General features: G+C 39.8%; 3 protein-coding genes across 4 annotated transcripts in view; 1 reads left to right on the top strand and 2 right to left on the bottom strand.

The window, feature by feature from the left end:
- The first annotated feature begins 162 nt into the window (after positions 1-162).
- On the top strand, positions 163-5976 carry bckdha (branched chain keto acid dehydrogenase E1 subunit alpha). Its single transcript, XM_018665553.2, has 8 exons — positions 163-463; positions 1948-2124; positions 2220-2306; positions 2391-2499; positions 3089-3250; positions 3341-3547; positions 3650-3791; positions 4991-5976. The coding sequence occupies exons 1-8, from the start codon at positions 350-352 to the stop codon at positions 5331-5333; spliced, it is 1341 nt and encodes a 446-aa protein (XP_018521069.1). The 5' UTR covers positions 163-349; the 3' UTR covers positions 5334-5976.
- b3gnt2l (UDP-GlcNAc:betaGal beta-1,3-N-acetylglucosaminyltransferase 2, like) overlaps positions 5464-15398 on the bottom strand; it is a 79951-nt gene continuing 70016 nt past the window's right edge. Inside the window, exons 1-2 of one of the 2 annotated variants that reach the window (XM_018665554.2) lie at positions 8764-8907; positions 5464-7810 (exon numbers count right to left, since the gene is read on the bottom strand). In XM_018665554.2, coding sequence (XP_018521070.1) covers positions 6391-7668 — 1278 coding nt within the window. In that variant the 5' untranslated portion in view covers positions 7669-7810; positions 8764-8907 and the 3' untranslated portion in view covers positions 5464-6390. Of the gene's footprint in view, positions 7811-8763; positions 8908-15398 lie in introns of those variants that run through there. The other variant, XM_051078932.1, reaches the window with a different exon arrangement.
- napab (N-ethylmaleimide-sensitive factor attachment protein, alpha b) lies at positions 8980-14203 on the bottom strand. The gene is made up of 11 exons (XM_018665555.2): positions 13983-14203; positions 12743-12822; positions 12520-12636; positions 12091-12137; positions 11868-11945; positions 11635-11690; positions 11327-11411; positions 11138-11242; positions 10988-11056; positions 10464-10514; positions 8980-10243 (listed from the first exon to the last, which is right to left on the bottom strand). The coding sequence occupies exons 1-11, from the start codon at positions 14078-14080 to the stop codon at positions 10142-10144; spliced, it is 888 nt and encodes a 295-aa protein (XP_018521071.1). The 5' UTR covers positions 14081-14203; the 3' UTR covers positions 8980-10141.

The raw sequence follows: 15398 nt of genomic DNA, 5'->3' as shown, positions 1-15398 counted from the left end.
GAATCGTATGTGATTACAAAATGTCTAACACAGGGGGATATTGTATTTAGAGAACTACGGTGATTATTAATAACGATAAGTAATTATCAGATGGCACTTTATTTTAAAACATGGTGCTTTGGGTCACGTTGAGTTTTATTTTGAAGTTTGGTTTGACAGGATATGATGATTGCAGGTGGTTTGGCTTCAGAAGTGAGGTGTCGGATGGAAACAGCAGGGCCCATACCTGTAAAACGACTGCTGTCAGCTTCTCCTGTCGACCAGTTCTTCTGTATTTACTGTGGAGTTTAACATTTCTGAGGAGCCGGCGAGCAGAACTTTTGAATAAAACCGACCGTGGACCGTGCAGATGGCGGCTGTGAGCTGTATGAACAAAATGTATGGAGTGTGTTTTCACGCCGTTCGTCAGACGGCAGGACTGAAGGCATCGAGGCTGCTTCAGCACAGAGCCTTCAGGAGCAGTGTAAGTTCAAATGCAACAATGTGAGCTGCTGGTGTTCTGCTAGACAGCTAACGTTAGCTAAACAGCATGAAAGGTCGCTGTAGCTGGTGGAAGGCGGTGAAGTTAGTTTCCGAATCGGCAGTTAAGGGGACAGTGAAGATACTGAAAGGAAAAATTTAAAACAGCATTAAGGCCTAAGTTACATTATCTAACACGTTCACAACAATAAGAGGAGCAGAAATTGGAGAATCGGTGCTCAGTATTGTAGTTTTTTTTTTTTTCCTTTTAACTTCCAATCAGAAACTAACTTCAGCGCCGCAGTTATCGCGATGGGTTGTAAGCCAGCTAGCTTAGCTGATAACCTTGCAAGACAAGGCTTTAATTGTAAACAGATTTTCCAATTTATGAAGCCAAACTGAAGTTGCCACGTGTTTGTGAAAATCTATGTTTTAAAATGTAATCAGCTGCTTGACCTTGTGTTTGTTATTGTGTACTCTATTCTCAAGGCTTAAATAGCTAGCCGGCCAGAATTAGCTAGCTACACTGCTATTGGTCGAAGAAAGGGGTGTGATGAGTGACTTAAAGCAGAAATGGGGTCTACTAAAATAGTGCGATGTGCAGAGAAATAAACACTAAAACTGTTTCAAATTGTTAAATATGGTTATGTTAGCTATTTCTGGTGTTACTTGTGTGTTGTTTATTTTCCATGAATCATAGTGTTACTGTGGAAATTCGGTATGCCTGCAGGCAAGTTTGTTAATTTAAAAAAAAGTAAATTCACGAGTTAAAATTCAATTAGATGTTAAAATAATAGATGTGTATCGCTTTCTTACTGTATAACGATAAAGGCCAACATACATATTAAAATTGCTCAGTCATTGAGTGTCGCAATGGATGGTAAAGGAGCATGACAAACTGATAAAATGGTGAGTGTGTCAGCTACAGGAGCTTAAAACTAAACAAACTTAATTAATGAGTTTTATTTTATGGGCTGTGAGGTTTGTAAAGTTGGTAGTGTTGTTCCATCACTAGATCACATCTTTGATCATTTCTTATGAGTGCAGAACAGTACATTCATTATTATTTTAACTGCCAAAATAGCTTATTATTATTATTAGTAGTAGTAGTAGTAGTAGAAGTATTACAAAGACTCGCTACTGTATATACTTGAAAATTCATGGAGTATGGAAATAGAACAACATCAGATTATTCTGTTCAGTGTTGAAACATGTTCAGCCACAGAAGAAAATAAAGTCAACTGATGTGGCAAGTTTTTAAAACAGGAAATGTGAACATATTCCAGTAAGATCATCTTTTGTAAAGTGATGTGCAAAAAATCAGTTTCCCCATTTATGTCAACTGAGCAGGTGCATTGTTTTCTCTTTGGATGTTGTTATTAAGAGAAAGATGAATGCTCCTTTGTGGTGTCAGTTTTAGAGGGGGCCTTCTTTTGACACAGCCACAGTGATGTTGTTAATAAATAATGCTTGTATTCAACCTTTCAGGCCGTGCACCGGCAGCAGCCCTTTGACTCATCACTGGAAAAGCCGCAATTCCCTGGAGCCTCAGCCGAGTTTGTTGATCAGCTTGAGTTCATCCAGCCCAATGTCATCTCTGGGATCCCAGTGTACCGGGTGATGGACAGGCAAGGAAATATCATCAACCCCTCCCAAGACCCTCAGGTACGGTCAGCCTGCCTGTGCCCATGCTGATTTAAAGTGGCACTCAAATGTCTACTTCAGTTCTTGGTTAATTTGTGGGGTTGTTTCCTCCTCAGCTTTCCAAAGAGACTGTTTTGAATTTTTATCAGAAGATGACTCTGCTGAACACAATGGACCGCATTCTTTATGAGTCTCAGAGACAGGTTTGTTTTCCCTCTTGTATTTCCTTGTTTAATCACAGAACAATAAGGGCACTGTGAAAGAGAATTAATATGTTTATATTACAGGGTCGGATCTCCTTCTACATGACCAACTATGGTGAAGAGGGGACACATATTGGTAGTGCTGCTGCTCTTGACCCAAATGACCTGGTCTTTGGTCAATACAGAGAAGCTGGTAAGGATCAAAAAGCAGCTGCTTTTAGATCATTTTACTCTACTTAGTTTATAAAACATCATTTTTACAGTGATGAAAGAAATTTTCTAACATTAACTTTCATTTCATATAATTAGCTACAGTCTGTCTCTTCAAATAGCACTGTGGACCATACATTAGCTGATCATTGTCATTTTAGCTGTGGTACAAGCTTGTTTGATTTGGTAGTCTTATCTAAACAAGTGTGCTGGCGTTTGCTTTAGCGACTGATAATATCTGAGGCAAACAAAGTTTCATTCAGTCAGTGAATCATATGGCATGTCTACAACACACACATCAGTTCAAACTACATCAGTTCAATCATTCAGAAAAGTCAGTAAGTCTTTATTAGATCACGTTTTAGAAAAACACCATCTGAACTTTTACAACAAAAAATAAACACCTAGAACACATGAAGACTAAGCAGATGCCAAATCTGTAACAAAATTGCAAGCCATTTGAATTACCCCTCATACACCCCCTTCATGCCCATTGTGTATAAGGCCCATCAATTGCCCATGTTTTTCAGTCTTGTGACTAATAGCGTTATAACTCCCATGTGGCTCTGCAGGAGTGTTGATGTACCGTGGTTTTCCTCTGGACAAGTTCATGGCTCAGTGCTACGCCAATGCCGATGACCTCGGTAAGGGGCGGCAGATGCCCGTCCACTATGGCTCCAGAGACCTGAACTTTGTAACTATCTCCTCTCCTCTGGCCACCCAGATTCCTCAAGGTGAGCTTTACACACGTGTTAACGTCTCTTGTCTATAAGGACATACATATGGCTGAAAATACATAATCGAGCTGGGTGTGTTTGTTTCAGCGGCTGGAGCTGCATACGCAGTCAAGAGAGAAAACATCAACCGTGCTGTAATCTGTTATTTCGGAGAGGGAGCAGCCAGTGAAGGGGACGCACACGCTGGCTTCAACTTCTCTGCCACCCTCGAGTGCCCATTGATATTCTTCTGTCGAAACAATGGCTACGCCATCTCTACCCCCACCAACGAGCAGTACAGAGGAGATGGCATTGGTAAGAAGCTTTGGTGTGGTTTTTTTTTTTATTCTCTGCAGAATCTGACTTAAAATGTGCTCTTTTATGAACACAACTTCCATTCTGTCTTTGATTGAACAGCTGCTCGTGGTCCGGGTTATGGAATGCTGTCCATCCGTGTCGATGGTAATGATGTCTTTGCTGTGTACAACGCTACAAAGGAAGCTCGCCGCAGGGCCGTGGCTGAGAACCAGCCCTTCCTCATTGAGGCAATGACCTACAGGTTAGTTGAGTGGTTTGTGACCACAGAAGAGACATACAGCTCCTTTTAGGATTGTCAGCAGCTTTAACCAACCATGACTTCAGTCTAGAGGTCTAATGATCATTAGAAATGAATACACCATCAAGTAGGTCACTGAAACACTGTCAGATACATTTAAAATCTACAGTATGGGTTTGTAAATAAAAGGAATTAGATTTCACCTTTTGGTTAGACCTGTGTGCCCTCAACCTACTAAGTTGCCAGCTGCTGCATTTTACAGGAGTGCAGCTGGTAAAAGAAGGTGGTTTGGGTTTTTAGATTCAGCATTCATTCGCTGTGGTTTAACTGCCATGTCAACAAAGCAACCACAACCATCTTGCACCTGCAGATTGTTTCAGAATTACTATATTGTGTGAACTGGCAGTGCTGCAGGCAAAGTCATAAGCACTGATTTAGCATTGAACTCCTGTAACATTATCAGACTCATTATAGACAAAGAAAGAAGTTAACATTATGAGGAAAGACACTGACTAAAGAACAAATGCAAGCATTTAAATCCTCCATGAATGTCACGTCCAACCCCACATGACCAAAAGTTCCAAAAAGAGGAACAAAAATGGAAAAAGGAACTAATTACATAACCAAACACTCAGACAACCAGAGAACAGAGAAAGTATATAAATTAGTTTTTTTCTATTGTTTATTTTGGTCTGTGGTGTTTATAGCAGGTTCCTTTCAGCTTTGAATTGTCAGTCCTGAGTGAATGAATTAACTTATTTGCACAAGTTAAACTTTATAAAACAATATTCACAATGTTAAAGATCAAAAGCCTATAATAATAATAATAATAATAATAATAATAATAATAATAATAATAAATAACAGAGGTTTAAGCCTTTGAAAAATGTTTTGTTAGGCTTGACGGTTTAACCAAATGAGGAAGTAGGAGTTCCATAACTGAGATGTTTGGGAAGATAAAGAATATATATGACTGTGAATGAGAGTGAATCTGAATTAGTAAGTAAGTAATACATGAAATTATTTATTAGTGTCTCTATTGTATCATGCATATTAAAAGCACACATTTGGGAAGCATGTTGAAGTTTCTGAAATAAGACCCAGTGAGGAAACAAGATTTGAAAGACTTGCAAGGGTTGTACAGTATGTCCTCATGAAATGTTGTCGACAGCTGAGGAAAAATAATTCTGTTCATTCTTCAGAATTGGTCACCACAGCACCAGTGACGACAGCTCGGCTTACCGCTCGGTGGACGAGGTGAACTACTGGGACAAGCAGGACCATCCCATCTCCAGGCTGAGACATTACATGACGGCCCGCGGCTGGTGGAGCGAAGATGACGAGAGGAGCTGGAGGAAGCAGTCCCGCAAGACGGTGATGGAGGCGTTCGAGACGGCCGAGAGGCGCCTGAAGCCCAATCCCGAACTGCTGTTCACAGACGTGTACCTGGAGATGACGCCCAGCCTGGAAAAGCAGAGAGAATCTCTGTGGAGGCACGTGCAGCAGTACAAAGAGCACTACCCACTTGACCTGTATGATAAATAATTGCATTGATACGGATGGAATGAGTTGTGCTTCAGTGAACAAATGTGAGCGTGGATCAGGATTGAGACTGGGATATACTGTTGCACACCTTTTACTATTCATGAAAATGTAGTTTTGATATGACGTGTCATTTCTTTCTGCACAACAAAGGGAGAGGAGAAAAGATTGTGCTTCACACCTCTGGGTTTGGTGCCTTAAGTTGATAGATTTACTGTCAGTAGTACAGCTCTTCTATAAATGCTGAATCACACTTTTGTTACACAGCACGGTTCTTTTAGTGCAGCAAAAAAAACCCAAAACAACAGCTGGTACATTATGAATGCATTTTGCATATAAAACAACTAAACAAATTGAACAATAAACAGTGGAAGTTTACCCCTGTTATGTATGTTCCTTCTCCTGTAACTGTCTTCTGCAGTGACTATGGTATTTAGCAGGTTTCCTTGTGTATCACTGAGGTGACTGATTTACCTTTAACATATTAAAGAACTTGTTTTAATGGTTTTTAGTGTACACACCCAAATTTTAGATGGGTTTGTATGCTGTAATGCTGTCAGACACTACACTAAATCCCAGAACTGTGCACCCATCTAGCTCATGTTACATGTTTGGTGTTTTGTGGAAAATAAACTATGAACTTTCAGTTGTCTTGGTTGATTGGATTTGGTTTTATTTTTATTTAAACTCTGTAGGAATTCTGAAATTCGGTTAATGACACATCTAAGCAGCGATCAACTTGACATTAGAATATCTTGACAAATGACCCACCATAAATGCTGAATGCTTCTTTAGCATTTAAAATATGCAAATGTCCTCCCATGACATCAAGACCTGTTAAAAATGAAACTCTATTCTAATTTTGTGACAAAACTGCTCTGCATTTTCTCATGTGATTTTCTGGTGTGTACAAGATGTCAACAACAGAGGGTATAAAACATCACTTAGAAGAATTTTTTCCTGCTGCATCATCCTGTGTAAGGTACAATAATAGAAGCAGATAAGGCTGTGGGTTATCTTTCACTCCCTTTCATATCTGCATCTTGCTCACCAGTCCAGTTCAACAAGTCAGTAAGGGGCTGTGAATGCCCTTCCACAGCTTCTTGGTCTGTGTTGGAGAGCGCTGGTGAATCAGAATAAGATCTTTGTGAACACACAGATTCTCACGATCCTGCTCCTTGACGTCAAAGGTCTGAAAACCCATGTGTGCCTCAGGAGAAACTCCCAGAGCCTTGGCACACATCCCAGTGTAGACATCATCGATGGGGAAGAAAGGAATGACGTGTGAAACTGAATATAAGGGTTGCAGCAAAACTCCAGAGATAAGAAAACCGCCTCCACCAGCATAGGCAGGGTATGGGCCTTCGTAGAAGCTCAGAGGAATGTAGTATTTGCTGTTGGGGTCTCGGAGGGGATTTGCTGAGCCTATGACATGTCCAACATACAACTGAGATGCTTTAGAGGCCTTCAGAGACTGCAGGTAGCTGACTAATGCTGGTGTGTTGACAAATACATCATCATCCCCGCTAAAAATGAAGGAGACATCAGGACAGTGTTTCAGGGTCCACTGGAGGAACATGTTCATTTTAAGCGTCAGGTTCAAAAGGGATTCTCTAAAATCCCACTGCAAGACGTCCCCAAAGTGCTTTGCTTCAAAGGACAGCAGTGGACCGAGGTCAGGGTCATCCGGCGCGGAGTTACCCAGGAGGAACACTGTGCGCACTCTCAGTTCTCTCTGATACACCCTCTCTAGGCCCCAGGTCTCCCGCACCACCTGTCTACGCTCAAAGTTCCCAGGAGTTGACTTGATGGCAAACAGCAGGAAGGTCTGGTTGGCTCCCTCCCCTTCACCGGAGACGCACTTGTTGGGTTGACTGATCAAGACTGGAGAGGACCTGCAGTTCATGCCTTGCAGAAAGTCCCGGAATAAGACAGGGTAGGAGGTGAAGTCGTGCACATTGGTTTGCAGGAGCTCTAGATTTGACTCCCTGCAGTGATACCAATGGGAGTCATGTCTGAGAGGGTTCTCCCCCTTGTCCAGATTCCTAAGGGCCAAGTACAGCAGACGGTTCCAGTACGCTGTGTTTTGAGGAATGGCCTGTCTGAAGCCATCGGAAACAGACACATTGTGAACATCAGGGTGAGGTCTGGTGAAGCTTTGAGGCTTGGGGGATTGTGTCTTCACATCGCTGTCGTGGACCTGGGGGCTAAGATGCTTCAGGAGGGCCTCTGGTCCAGCCCTGCGACCGTAGGTCGTCTCTAGGTGTAGGGTCGAGTAGAAGATCAGAAATAAAGTGACGAGGAGGACCATGGCACTGAAGGTGTGAATGCGTCTCATTGGTTCGAGGTAAGTGAACTAAGCTGCGTGGTGTGTGGTTCCTAGACATGGATCATATTTCAGGAGAGATGGTCCTGGGTCCTGTTGTGTTATTGTGTTCAGGTTACACAAACTCTGCCAGCAGGTGACACACTCTTTGTACCTAATGACAGAAAAAAACACAGAGGTGACAGGACAGTTAAATGAACACATTTTAAAGCCTTGAACAGACTTGAAACTCGACAGAAATTATTAATTAGCTAAAATAAGTACAGTATTAAATTTAAAATGTCAATTATCCTGCTAAATGTTCCTGTTACTTATCAAACTACACTTTAAGAAATGATCTAATACAAACACATTTTCCTGTAAGAATACCTGTTGACCAAATTATTAAAGTCTTTTCTTTGATATAATATAATAACATGGCAATATATAATGCATAGATTTACATATTTAATGAAATTATGGCATGGCTGCTTTCACATTCTCATCCTGACAAATACTGTTTTTCTTATTCTGAAAAAAAAAATGTGTCTCTTCAAGTTGACCAGGAGTAACTTGCCCTTTACTTGCCCTTGAGTCTTTTTTTTTTTTTTTAATAAATATGATCTCAGTAAAAAATGATTTCAGTATTAATATGTTTAGTTACAGTAAATGTAGACCTGTTGATCTGGTAAAAAAGATCGAACAAAATATCTCCATTTGCCACAAGTGATTTGGTCTGTTCTCTCCTGGGAAGCACTTGAACACACCCTAGTCTCCAGTGTATAATTAGAGGCAAACAGGCTTGGAAGAAAATAACAGCACTGAAGTCCTGAGGGCCCTGACTTATTAACCGGCGTCATGATAAGTAAAGAACACACCTGAGGTCTATGAACTGAAGTAATCATGAGACGCATATGGAAACTTCTATTACATCTTCCCACGTTATGACGCCTTTAAAAGCTTTAATCGAAGTATGACTCGATTGAAATTCGATAACCTGCCGACTCTGAACAGGACAAGCGGAGATACGAACAAGTCTGTTCGGCAGGTCACACCCCTGACCTAAACAAAAGTCAAACCAGTTCCAAATAAGATTATTCTTCAAGTTTTATAAAAAAAAACACTTACTGAGGACAGAGTGAGCCCGCATCGAGGTACGTCTGAGGAACAAATGAGTATCCAAGAATTTTCAGGTGCCGCTAACAGGTTAACAGGTGCACAAAACTGCATCATTTGCTTTCAAGCCCTTAATGTAACTGGGGCACATGCGGGTGCAGGTCTGTACATGAGATCAGGTGATCACTTCACACGGCGGAGCAGGTAAATAGGAGGCCACGCCCAGGATGCTATACTGAGACAGGTTTATTCAAACAGGAAACATCACGGATGTACAAATTATTTAAGACCAATTGTCTATAGACAAAATCATCGGGAGGATACATGAGCACAGTGTTCAGATCAGTAAAGCTCCTTTTTTTTTCTTCACTGTATTGCATCTCGTGTAGGCCTTAAAAAAATGCTGATTTTATTTTATTTTTTTCAGCCTGGTTAATTATGACAGAAAACAAACACAAATCAGACAACCCAAAAAAAAAAAAAAAAAAAAAAACACTCGAGAAATATCTCCTATACAGTGGAAAACGTCTGCTCTAGTTTTCTCATCCATACCAAACCATGCAAATGTTCACAGAGGATGAATTTTATTCACCTTCTTTTGTGGAATAAAAGCACTTTAAATGGAAGTGACAAAAACAATTAGCAAATTAATTGATAATGCTTGATAAAAGCATTAATTTTTTTTCATCAAATCTAGCTGTTCACGTCCTGAGAACTTCGCAGTATAAGGCAGAGGGGGTATTTGCTGTGGAATAACCTCAGAAACTCTTAGCCTCTCTGCTTGGAGAGGAGCTCCACAGCTGAGACGAAGTGCTGTTTAATTAGAGATGCCCTGATATGATCTACGTTATACTCGAGCACTCAAAAACTACCAAAAACCAATGTGACCGCTCTGGTCGATATTGGCATTTTGGTCAGTTAAGTTTATTCTAAAGCACATCCTGGAAAATATATTTTGTAGATCAACGTGTTAGTAAGTTGGCATCCTCTCATCTATTTTATAACAACGAAAATAAAATAAAGCCTTTATTATGTAAGTGTGCTGGTTTGAGTATTTGGTATTTGCAGCCCAATTATGAAAACTTTAAATATTGGGCCAATACCTGTATAATAACATTATACAACTAACATACTGTGTGCAGTGTGCACTCAGGAAAATAGTGTTCATACCTACAGTATAGAGACCATAATTTTTGGAACATTGAGTTGAGTGGATTAAAAAGGCAAGGAAAAAAAAATACTGCAGATGGTAGGAAGGAAACACAGAACCTGTGAAGGAATATAAGGGCTAATGGTCAAAGAATTAAGAGATTGCTGCTAGAATGGAAGTGACAGGCTCAAGGCAAAACAAGTCAGCTGTTGAGGGCTTGAGGACGAGTGCGGAGGGAAGTCAGCGAAGGTCGCTCTCGTCGTCCTGTATGGTTTTCTTGATGCGGAGAAGCATGGTGGTGAGCCACTGGTCCAACCGTGAAATGGTGTCGTATTCCTTCACCTGAGACAGGAGTAGTGAACCATTGGTAAAATTATCCAGATTCCAAATGTATTAAAACACCACAAAGAGGAAAAGGTTGGGTTGTATGGCGTGGCATGTTTGTTCTGGTTTTTATTACCTAATGTAAAAGTAACAGCACAAAACTCATTTTTTTTACAGCTTCAATTAAAAACCTTGGCTACATGGCCTTTATTCTGCTGAAAGAGAACCGTCTACTCACCGAATCAGTATAGGCATCCACATTCTGTTCTTCATAAGCATCTAGAAGTTTCTGGTTAGATTAAAAAAAAAAAAAAACATTTTTACATCACTGCTGTACATAAGAAAGGGGGACCATAGCCAAAACTATATCTGGAGGCAAGTGTAGAAACTTTATGTGATACAACTGAGATGCCAAAATAACAATACAAAGTCTACATGTCTGTATTTATACACCAGCATGGCCTTCCTACTCCAATCAGAACTGCTGAGGTCAGGCCTTAACTTTACTGGTTTAGCTGACTGGTTCTTACAATGTAGTAGATCCCTTAGTAGATGCTGGCAAGTTCATCAAGAGTTTTATTGAAAAGAGCAACAACAGAGACCAGAGCACAGAGAAAACAAAAAGTTGGAAGATTTATCTCAGTAGACTGATTCATTAAACTGCTCTCCATAAGCCTCACCTCCCTATGCCTCAGAGGATTATTCCGTTTTTTGTTTGTTTGTTTTTGAGGATTTTAGAGCCAAAATACCAGCAAACCCTACCTTCAACAGTTTGCATTCTCTCGAGTCTGAAAAAGCCGGAAACATTTCTTCATACTTCTGCACAGCAAGCTGGGTGACAAGACGATGAATGTTAGTGTTGGCTTGTGTTGCAATTTACTCTATGTGAACACAAATTACGTGTGGACTTACTTTTGCATTCAGCATGTCTACACAGAAGTGACAGAGCGCTGCCTTGAAGAAATGATCCTTGGCACTGTATTTCAGGAGCGTACTGTCCATTGCGTGGGTTCCAACCTAAAACACAAAGTACAGTTCAGGTTTGTTTTGTTACTCCAGCCCCTGCAGCCACTGATAACATGCTGCTGAACATTATCTCACCTGTTCATAGATCTCAATAGCTTTTGGGTACTGCTCCAGCTGAGCTGCGTAGGTTGCTACTTTCAGAAGGCACTTGTTTGCAGAGCTGAAATGGAAAAATGAAGAAGCAGCTTCTCTAAATATATTCACCTAAATCAAGGGTTGAAGACTGATAAGTAATGCAACTGCACTATTATAAAACAAAGCTGTAAAATAAAAAAAAATTAAGAGAAGAAAAAAGAAAAGAAAAAAGAAAAAATACACCGGCATATAAAACATCACAGCCGAAGAGCAAGTAAGAGTAAGCATTACTCATTCAGAATAGTCACCTGGTGGATTCTTCCCCTTTGTAATAATCAGCTGCTTGTTCATAATGAGCAATGGCCTGGAATGGAAATTGGACAAAGTCGGACATTTGGCATAAAACATAGCTTTACCATGTTTGTGTTTCACTGGAGATAATTTGACGGTTTGAAACAACAGATCAGCAGTTAAAACTGAAGAATCCGTTCTGGAATTTATACATAAAATAATAAACAATAAACAGAACAGATCATCTGACCTTGTCGATATCCACCAGCTCTGTCTCATATATTTCAGCGATGGTGATGTGATGCTTGGCTGCGATGGTGAAGCGCCCCTAAATCCAAAAACCCACATGAGAGAAGAGGTCAACAGGAGGAGTTATATGTCCCATAAATCAATTAGATGCTAAACATATAAAAGAATTTTTCAAATTCAATAATTGAAAGGAACTAAGAAGAGTTTCCTGTTAATAGACTCACCATGTCGGTGTATATCTCAATAGCTCGGTTTAGGCAGTTTATGGCCTCTGTTGAGAGAAGAAACAATATTAAGACACATGACTGCAATTGACTGCAATTATTGAACAGTACTCCTGTGCATGAAAGATGGTGACCACTGGTCTCAATGTCATTATTTATTTCCATTTTTTTCCTCAAGGCAGAGAATTCATTTGTCCACATCCGCATTTCTTAACTGCGCTATGGAATGAGCTGTAAATAATTCTATTCTATTTTATTTTTCTTTTGCACATATGTATAGTATGTTTATGGTGTGTTTATAGTTGGTTTATGTGTTTCTGTTTGTGTAACTTAAAGCATTGTGCCTTCTTCAAAGTCGAAAGTTACAAACAAAATTTCGTTATGTGCAAGCATAATGACAATAAAGAATTCTTGATTCTTGATTCTTACCTTGCGGATCTGCTTTTTTAAAGGCATTTCCAGCATCTATGAAGTTAGTCGCTGCATCGTGTTTGCTCTGCATCTGCAGGTGAAGGCGAGCAGCTTGGGAGAACGCATTCCCTGCAGCTGAAAAGAAAATGTTGCATTTTAGATGATAGAAAGTTCTTGCAGACATCAATAGGTAAAAGGTAATCATTACACTTATTCATTCAAACTGTAATAATCATCTTACCACACCAATTCTTGGCCATTTTGTACATGTTGGCTGCCCTCACATATATGTCACAGGCCTCTTCCAGCTTGGAGGATCCCCTGTGTGACAGCACATGTATTTAGTTAACAGAGGAGTCTTCATTTACTTTTTTTATTCCATTTGTTTGAGTTTAGTCTTTGGTGAGACTCATACAGACTGTTGCTGGGTGATACTGACAAAGATCACGCACTCATATGTAATATAATGATGACAAACTGGGCTTGATAATAATCAAATATTATAGTTAACTTATCTTCAGGGGAATCATATTGTGAATAAATGAACATACTGTGTCCTGATTAATTAGTCTGGTAAAATATCAATAATAAACTAACCAAATGTGTTGAGCCTGCCAAAGTTAGTTTATTAAACTGAACATTATTATGATTTTTACATTCATTGAGCAAATGTGACAGCTACATTGGTATCAGAGAGCTATTGTTATGAATACCATGACAATGATTTCAACCATATTATCCAGACCCAAATACATGTACCCTTGCATCTTGAAGCTTAAGTACAAACATGCGACTGTTGTATATACGCAGCATGCAGCCTTTGAGAATGCATGTAGACTATTGTAACAACCTTTGAGTTAAATAAAAATCCAGTTGCATATTTTTTGTTGCTATATCCATGCTCAGCTGCACCGTGGGTGGTGGCTTATCTAACTCACTACCTGACTAACTCTGATGCACAGACTACTGTAAACAAATGTGATTGACATGTGATTTTAGCCTATGACCGAGTGACCTTGCAAGATCCCCCCAGGTGATGGCGCTACAGCTGCAACACTGCAGTCAATATTCAAAATGAAATGTTGCACAATTTATCTTTTATTACAATAACTTTATCCGCACCTGACATTGTTAGAGCTACCCTCAAACAGGAATCGAAGCAGGTGGAACTGTGGCACTGAGAGTCGTGGTCTGCTACATACAGCTATATGTTACTTATTCTCACTAATGTGGTCAGCAGTGATCTGAGGGAAGATAACGCTGCATTTGTAGCTCAACAGCAGCGTTGACCACACTCGCATAACATTGATCACAACAACTTAACATGAGATACACAGCAGCTTCAGTGTTTGTCTATGTTTGAGTCTTTGTTTTTTGTTTTGTTTTGTTTTGTTTTTTTTCTTTGACAGCTGACCACCTTCCGCTTAGCTGGCCCTTTCCTTGACAAAATTAGCTGAGCAGTTGCTAGCCGACATACTCACCCAAACAGCGCTCCGAAAAACGACTGCGAGGACTTCACTTTCTTTTCGGCCTCCGCCATTAAGGCCGTTGCTTCTTTTTCTTTCCCGCTATTGTCCATTTTCGTGTCGCTGTTCTGATTTTGAGGAGGAACGAGGAAAAGCGAAAGTCAACAAACTCGCTAACCTGTGCTAGCGGCAGTGGCTTTGCCTTGTCACATCACCAGCCCTGAAGTAAGCATCACCCCTGTCATGTGACACGAGAGCGCTGAACAGACCGCTGCTGCATTCAGGTGCTCTTCGTAAGCACCATTCTCCATATTCCTCAACATATTGTAATTGAAAAGAGATTGCTGCTTAATTCAGAAACTAACAAAGACATACCAGCCAAATATTAACCATACTAGCACCTAAATTACGATGGTACCAAACACTAATCACTTTCACTCATTGTTAAATAACAACTTCTCATTATATCATGTGTATCTCTTCGCCAACAAGTGTAATATTTCTGACAAATCTAAAAGCATCTTATACTAAACGTATGGCCCATAGAAAAAAATACGATTCTATGATGCCGGTCATACCTAACGTGACTATTTTACTTGGTTATCTAATTTATAAAGCAATGTACAAATACCATATGATAATGAACTACAAATTTTTTCCTTCGCCTCCTCCCTAGAACTAATGAACATCACACCATACCTATACACCGTACTGGCCTACATACTGTAGGCCCTATCTTATTGAAATCGTCCTATTAACTTAACATGTCATTTGTGCTATTCACATTTACCTATCCATCTGCAGCCATTTTAATGTAATTTTTTTCTGGTCATTGTCCCACTACATGGTCTTATTGAACCTTGGGTTATAAACAGATGGCCATGAACAGATGGAAATTATGATCATGGTAGGTAAGCTACGCGCATTTAGTCAGCAAATATGAATGCTATAAATATAAAATAAAGCAGGATCATAAAGGGTTTATGGATCCCCTCCTGTCTGAAACTGAGAGTTTTCCTAAACATATTATAATTCGCCCAGATAATGATTTTTAATATTAATTGATATATTAATTGATATTGATAAACATGACATTACTGTCATCATATTGACTCCTCTTGGAATAAGAAGTTGGAGACAAATCATCTTACACAAGTCACACGCTGAAAAAGCCCCCTATACTGATTCATCTGGTGAACCTATGTAGTTCCAGTGGTCCCAGTGCAGGCTTTCAGTCAGAATGCATAGTTATGGGTTCATCATTAGTATCTATTTTTCCTGTTATTTATATTTATTGTTTATTTTAATGTGTTATTTAGTTATTGTACATAATTTACCCTTTGATTGCACTGTTTGTTATTTACCAACCTCGTTGTTTTTCTGTTTCTGTGTGACAAACTGCAGTCTGGTAGTTTTTTGTGAATTCAAGCA

This window comes from Lates calcarifer, linkage group LG21 (assembly GCF_001640805.2).
Source record: "Lates calcarifer isolate ASB-BC8 linkage group LG21, TLL_Latcal_v3, whole genome shotgun sequence".
NCBI lineage: Eukaryota > Metazoa > Chordata > Actinopteri > Centropomidae > Lates > Lates calcarifer.
Note: the sequence above shows the minus strand (reverse complement) of the source record. Positions and strands in the feature narration are given on the sequence as shown.